The sequence below is a fragment of the Lepisosteus oculatus genome, chromosome 10 (assembly GCF_040954835.1).
Source record: "Lepisosteus oculatus isolate fLepOcu1 chromosome 10, fLepOcu1.hap2, whole genome shotgun sequence".
Lineage (NCBI taxonomy): Eukaryota > Metazoa > Chordata > Actinopteri > Semionotiformes > Lepisosteidae > Lepisosteus > Lepisosteus oculatus.
Genome location: NC_090705.1, coordinates 7,405,827 through 7,413,329, shown reverse-complemented (window position 1 = coordinate 7,413,329; position 7,503 = coordinate 7,405,827). Strand labels below are relative to the sequence as shown.

General features: G+C 38.8%; 1 protein-coding gene across 4 annotated transcripts; it reads left to right on the top strand.

Annotated features, from left to right (window-relative positions):
• The first annotated feature begins 114 nt into the window (after positions 1–114).
• rbm12bb (RNA binding motif protein 12Bb) lies at positions 115–7,482 on the top strand. Of its 4 annotated transcripts, XM_015358113.2 has the most exons (3): positions 115–208; positions 1,061–2,049; positions 3,766–7,482. In XM_015358113.2, the coding sequence occupies exons 2-3, from the start codon at positions 2,029–2,031 to the stop codon at positions 5,773–5,775; spliced, it is 2,031 nt and encodes a 676-aa protein (XP_015213599.2). In that variant the 5' UTR covers positions 115–208; positions 1,061–2,028; the 3' UTR covers positions 5,776–7,482. The 4 variants fall into 4 exon arrangements, with proteins under 4 accessions (XP_015213599.2, XP_015213601.2, XP_015213602.2 ...); XM_015358115.2 differs by lacking the exon at positions 1,061–2,049; XM_015358116.2 differs by having other exon boundaries at positions 115–1,319.
• Positions 7,483–7,503: the final 21 nt, after the last annotated feature.

The following is a 7,503-nucleotide window of genomic DNA, read 5'->3' as shown; positions in this document are numbered from 1 at the left end:
CTAACCCAAGTGTTATGATTATTTTTTTTCGAAAAGAAGAAACACGTTTTGGCTATTCTGAGTTTCCGTAGATGGTGACGTTCTTTGTAATTGACGTTTTCCTCGTTGTTTGGAGGGGGGACGCCATTTTCTTCTAATATCGAAATTTACCTGTATTGGGGAGTGATTCGGGACATCTGGAGATTATATTTTCTGTTGGCCTGGACAAGTAATCATTTTTATTCTATATTTGTTGTACGTAAGGCAATTGCGTGGGTTCTGGGTTTTTCCGTGTACTTCCATGAAACCGTCTAATTATTGTCTGAGTGCTCAGGACCTTTCGGTTTATGTTGTTAACCCGCAGTTTTGTTACGTGTCCATAGGCTATTTCAAATATAATGTGTTGTATTTTTTAATAGTTGCTTAATTTAACGAAACGGTTCTCAGATATTCGTTTCCTTCCCGTTATACTGTAGTTTTAAATTTCCTGGCACTTTGTCCAGTGTTGTTTTGTGTTTTTGTTGATACCGTTAGTGCATCTGTTTTCTTAAACGGGTGTTAAAATAATGTATTTGATTGATTAACCGCTGCTGGATTATGAAATAACGTGCAGCAGTTTTTTTTTCCCAATTGCTTTAGGTTCATCGATGAGATTAGATAACGTGATGAGAGGTACATAACAGAGTGAGGCAGCGTGTTTGCTTTTACCACAAAAGCGACCTGTTTTCAGTTATTTTGTTTGTTGCCTGTGTATGCCATTTACTGTTTTGTACTGTAATACAATTTGAACGATATCCGGTACATCTTAAATTAGGCTTTAACGACCGAGTCACTTTGGAAGACGGCAAATACAATAAGGGTTTCATGCAGAATTTAAAATACAGTATAGGGGTTAATTTAACGGATGCGTGAAGACATTTGTGAAACAATTACTCGTTTTGTGGGCCGCCAGGCGCGGTGTTCTGTTTGCAGAAATCACAGTCATTCATTAACTTGGTTTGGATTAACCTAGTTGCATTTTGACGTCCTCGCAGTGATTTAGGAGGTTGAAGGAGACGTGCCACTTTTTTTTTCATTGCAGAGACCGGAGGGGGGGTCGGTCGGTCTTGATGCTCCACTCAGTGGACACCCAGTCCAGTCGACTCCCACCACACGACCCCTGCTATTCGGTCCTTCCCTCAGTTACAGTCTCTGAACATGCGACAGACAACAGCAGCAACGCCTTAAAATGCCAATCAGGAGAGGTGCAAATCCAAAACACCGGCAGCAATTAAGCACAGTTTGAGAACCTCCCAACAGGTTTTTGTTGCCTATGTAGTCATTAAGTTTGCGGGAACCTGGTATGCTCTTCTTTCTTCTGATATTATGGTTGTCACAACAAAGCAGCACTTTTAACTTCTGTGGGTTCACTGGAAGAAAACCCGTCTGTTTTCCTCTGAATAATCTGTCAAATCAGTATAATTGCAAGGGATAGGGCTGCGTCATTTATTTGGAAACTTTCACTTAGCACCTGGTCTGGGGGGTCTGACTGCTCATAGGGGGGTTTAAAATGAAAAGTGCAATGTTGTATAAGAAAGTAAGGATTTATTCTATGCATGTTGTAGTCTGATTTTTGCTGTAATTTAGTGTGTGGATGGGATTTCCACTTGCTGTTTAGAAAGTACGTAATCTTTTCTGCCACACAATTTCCTTGTTTTTCCAGGCATGGGTTTTTTTTTAATTGGTAAAAGATGAAATGCATGTTTTAGAGTAAATTAAAATGAATCTTTATTCTAAAATAGAATTGCAGTTAAAAGCTTTTTAATTAAAAATTATATTTAAAAATAATATATTTTTTAACAGCTCACTTCTCTATCTAATGACTAGGGAAGATGTATACAGTATGGTAGAAACAGTTTCATTTTTTGTTCTGAAGTTTGCTGTTGCTGTTGCTTGGTTTTTATCTGGAAAGCAAATTGGTTAATTTCCTTGAGTCGATCCATCAGAGACTTTGATATTTCTTAGTTCACCTTGATGTGAACAACAACTGCACCTTGAATTCTGCAGGAAATGAATTCATCCTACCCACAGGTCTGTGGATGAGAGCTGTTTTTTTTAAAGCAGTGACGGGGTCACTTAACGTTGTGTGATTTTACTGCCTGGGAGATCTTCGGCTAAGTTTTCTTGATCTCAGTCATTGTTTGTGAAATTTATCTGTGATGTTTTTTTTTATCATCATCTTCGTTCTTTCTGTCCGTGATGGCTTTGGATAGTTTTGTTTTAGGGTTTGAATCTCTTCAATAGCTTGTTGTTTCGGTACTGAAGTAAATTGAGGTGGGCTTTTTTTTACGATACATTGAAATCTGTGTAGATGAATAAATGTCTGTTTAAATCAAGCTTGTCATCTGGATAATATAGATGATTTTTTTCAATATTATTGATTGATATCTGTTTGGCATAAAGAGAATGGAGTGGATACACGGAACATGGGAGCCCTCACTCTACTGAATTGCTTGGTCCCACTTTGTGCAATTTGCACTTAAGCAAGAGATCCGTCTTGGTACATTCCTCAAGCATTGCCACTGCATTGGATGTGACAGAAACATTCAAAAGCAAGAACACTTTCCAGTGGAAATTGGACATCGGGAGCTTTTGTATTTGGTGTGGATAATACTGATGTTTGTTCCAGAAAATGGAGTGAAGCAAGAAGACTGATCTGTGTTCTTTATGAACAGAGAAGATGGAGGATTTCTCTAGACTTTCATAAACGCTTGTTTCTTTCTTTCTTAGTGTCTAGTTATGATTTTTTCCTGTAGTTTTAATAGTTTATGAAGTGAGGATAAACAACTAAAAGAAGGATTGTTCATTGTATCAAAGCCTATTGTGGTATACAATATGGGCCACATTGTTGATGGACAGGAGCAGTATTGTGTGGATTTGTTCTAAACAGGATTTGGTATTCTGATTTAGTTTTAAGTATAACACAACATTATTTTATGGTTTTGTGTGTATGCACACAAACCTGCGGTATTATTGTGTTGTAATTATACATGTTGGAAACGCTGTGCTTCTGAGTATAGGCCAATGATGTTGCATCACTGGGTTACCTTAGCGATGATCATGTATTGTGTGCCAATGTGCATTGACTTCTGGTTAAAATAAAAAACATAATGCATACAAACCAGAGGTGAGCCCCAGATGTGGATTAACTCTTGTGTAGGACTGCCTGTAAAGATAGCACTGGATTGTGGGCCTTTCATTAATGGATATTTAGTCATAGAATGCAGAGTGAGATAAACCAAGCAAATTGAGTAGTGAATTTCTGAGTCCGTCTGATATTGCTAATAGCAGTTTTTGAGAAATAAGGATCCATTTATGTTCCATGATAACTCTGTTCCTAATTCAGTCAACAGTATAGGTTGACACAAACCGTGTCATTCTCTTAAAACACTATTCTGTTTTCATTCCAATATCTTAAATCTTCAAAGATTGTAACATACTGTATTAGACTAATTGCATGCTGCTGCTTTGGTCATCTTTCGAAATACTTGATACATTTGCCCAGATTGTATTTTGAGTCTGTAATGTTGGACATGTTAATGTCTTTATCATCATGGATGCAGAATATTAGGTTAAGTTTAATGGAGACCTGATCATTTCCTGACTTTAGACCGTTCTGGCACTGGACAACCAACGGAAGCTTCCTGTCTAGCTGCTGTGATAGTGTGCAGTGCAGTGCAGTGCACTCTGAGGTCGCTGACAGGGCTCTGGCTATAATAATGCTGTTGTGTGCCTTTTTGTCTACAGGTCCTGTTGTATGTGCTCAGCATGGCGGTGGTCATCCGCTTACAGGGGCTTAGAATCGATGCTGGTTCTGAGGATATACGCAGTTTCTTCACTGGACTGAAAATCCCTGATGGTGGGGTACACATTATTGGTGGAGAGCTCGAAGAGGCTTTCATTATATTTGTCTCAGATGAAGATGCAAGGCGTGCTATGATTCGCTCTGGAGGATGTATTAAAGGGTCTCCGGTACATCTACAGCTCAGCAGCAAGACGGAGATGCAAAATGTCCTTGAAGCCAGCACAAGAACGAAAGAAGCAAGTAAAAGTAGGATTTACAATGAGAGACTGGGATTGCGCAGGACCGACTCGAGGGCGGGCTCTTCAGCCTTTACAGAGAGTTTTTCAGAGGTCCAAAGTAAGGATCCTTTACATCTTGGTAGTCCTTCAGATCCAATTGTTTCTGTCAAGAGAAAAATCCGCTACCCAAGGAAGATTCTGCCATGCAATAGTGATGGCTACTATTTGCATTTGCATGGGATGCCATTTTCTGTCACGGAGAAGGACGTGCGAATGTTTTTTCAAGGGCTAGAAGTGGAGGGTATCCTTCTGTTCCAAAACAAACATGGGCAAAAAAATGGCCGAGGGATTGTGAAGTTCGCTACTTTGCGTGATGCAAGCGAGGGCCTTAAGCGGGACCGTGAGTACATTGGATCGAGATTTGTGGAAGTGAACTGCTGCACAGAGAAGGAGTGGATTAACGCAGGGGGTCGTGAAGGACCGAATGTTGGTGATGCTGTTGTGTATGATAGAGAGTCATCTCCAGCTTCTGTGGAAAGGTATTCTAGAGGTAGAACAAGGTCAAGGTCACCAGTAATGTACAGGTCTAGGTCATCTTCACCTTCTAATGAAGAGTATTGTGTTTTGGTGGAAAACCTGTCATACACTGTTGAAAAGAAGGATATACAGAGATTCTTTCACCCTGTGGTCTTGAGTGATGACCAGATTTTGCATTTGTATGACCGGAATGGGAAAAAAACAAGGGCAGCGTTTGTGTTGTTTAAGAGTCTGAAAGATTACTGTGCAGGTTTGGGACGCCACAAAGATGTCATGGTCCACCGTATGACGTATGTGTCCCCGATCTCCAAGGAGAAAATGGTAAAAATGTTGGAAACGTTAGAAGAGAAGCTTGAGGAACCCCGTGAAAGTTCCAGTCGATCACTTGAAAAACCTCAGTCTACTCAAAGAAGCAGGCATCCATCTGAAAGGACTTGTATTTATGTGCGAAACTTACCTTTTGATGTGCGTAAAGTGGAGGTCATGGATTTTTTCCAAGGATTTGCGATATCCGAGGATTGCATTCATTTGCTGCATGATGAGAAAGGCAATGGGCTTGGGGAGGCCTTGGTGAGGTTTCAGTCTGAGGAGGAGGCTTCAAAGGCGGAGTACTTGAACGGCCAAAGATTTCTGGGATGCAAGGTGATGCTCAAGTGCATATCAAGAGCACAGGTGCTGGAATTTGGTGTCTTTGATTTTGGAGGAACTCGGAGTGGACGAAGACAGAACAGTCCTCTGGGGTGCACGGGCCTTAATGAGAGGAGTCGCAAATCTAACTTGGACTTTTTGGATTTTAACGTTCGTGAAAATGATATGAAAGCACCTTTTGATGAAAAATTGAACATTTCTATGGGAAGCAACCGTGCTTTGGATCCAGCCGTGAACAACATAAATTCTGGTTTTGAGAGAGAAGATCGACCCAGACATGATGGATTTGGTAACCCTGGAACCTATGATGGCCCTACGTGTGTTAAACTGGTCAATTTACCGTTGAAAATAACCATCAATGAAATCTATGACTTCTGTTATGGGTACCAGGTGATTCCAGGTTCAGTGTCATTGCAGTACAACAGGAGAGGACTTCCCAAAGGCTCTGCGACTGTTGTTTTTGAATCTTGGCGAGAAGCACAAACTGCGGTTCAAGAATTAAATGGGAGACCAATTGGAACTCGGAAAATCCAGTTAACTTTTGTTTAAAGACGTTGGTATTTACAAACTATTTGGGGAGGTTTCAATACTTTGGTTGGACTATGGACAGATGGAAAAAAATATTCTCATTTCTTTGCATCTGAAATTGCCAACATTTTCGGCATAAATTGCTCTTAATAACTACTTCAGAAACCTCAAAACTATAAAATAATGAATGTAAGGGACATCTTTTAATGCTTGTTGCTAATTGCTCAAGCCAAGGATTTTAACATTTGCAAGTTAATTTACAGTTGTTTTTACCCTAATTGGTTATGGGCATTTGGTAGCTTCCAGTGCCAATTAATGTTTTTTTGCATTTCATTATTGAAAGTGAACATTTTAAAATTGCTTGTTGCCTGATACTTGTTTCTTTCCCTGGATCAAGAGAACTATTGTATTTTTCATGTTGCTGTGGCATTTCAGTAATTATACGGTTCTTTAATGCTGTACATAAGGATAATTTGAGTGTGATGGAAAAAAGTCTTTTGCTTCCAGTTCCAACATATTATCTAAATGGGTGCTTTAGGATTAATATTTTTTTTCCAATTGACATTGGAAAAGGTGACTTGCAATCTGATGTGGTTAAAAATCTAGCTCAAATTCACTATATCATTTCTTACTTTTTTTCTTGCTTGAGCTTTAAAATATTTTTTTAAAATGGTTTGTCTAATGCAAACCATAACGTTAATCCTGCCAAGCTTTGTTCCTTTGGAAAGATATAATAGACACTTAGTAGAAACATGGTAAAGTTTCAGAATCAATTCATGTCACACTTAACAAAATTGCAATGACCGTATTCAGAAATGAAATATTCAGGAGGATGTTCACTGGAAACAAATGACTGAAAAGCCAACATTTTATTATAGAAATATATTATAATGTAACTACAGGATACTCGCTGTAGCATTTAGAAATTATTCAAAGATAAAAATTGATTGTATCTGAGCCATTTTATACTGTCATCATAGTAAGATTGGTAAAGCAGAAAGTTTTGTTAATTGGGGTAGTGTTTGAACTTTTTAGAAACATGCTTCCGTGAAATGGGAAAAAAAAATCTCCGTTAATGTGTGTATTTTAATGAGAAAAAATAACATTTTTGTCTTTTACATTCTGCTTTCGAAGGTACTATTTAATGTAAAAAATTGTTTGGCAAGACATGAGCAGATTCACAGTGAGATCCACATGAACATGATGGGAATGTGCAGCTCCATGCAGGTTTTACCCCAGGAATTGAAGCTAGGGCCCCAAGCCCTGCAAGACAGCAGTACTAGCCACTGCGACACCATGCTGCTCTGTGAGAAGACAGCGTTAAGCTAGTTTTTATTTCTAATAAATTTTACTTGTAGATCTATGTACTGGAGCACCTAAAAATCAGGTGTCCCTGACAGTTCAGGCTACAGAATCTTACAGCCCTTTGTACAGCATTGGAAATCGGGGACCAGTTGGATAAATGGAACGAAAGTCCACATCCTAAAAATTGGGTTTGATCTTTAACTCAGACCTTACTACTTCTGATCTTCTTAAAAGAATTATACTGTTTGCACCAACCAGCAGTTTAGGCAGATTTAACTATAACTGATATTTATTCTACTTTTAAAACAGGCGTAAGTACCAAATTGACATGAACGGGATTTGTGTTTCAAATGTAAGATCCTTGTTTTGCAACAATTCTGTAACAAAAAATAAACATTTGTAGGATTATTGGAAAAGTTTTAACCTTGTTTTGTTTAATGTCAT

What these genes read in the sequence shown, in the direction of transcription:
- rbm12bb (XM_015358113.2), top strand. Translation starts at nt 2,029, where the DNA reads ATGAATTCATCCTACCCACAG. An exon ending in TGAATTCATCCTACCCACAG is followed by an intron (nt 2,050 to 3,765) that starts GTCTGTGGATGA and finishes TTTTGTCTACAG; the next exon opens with GTCCTGTTGTATGTGCTCAG.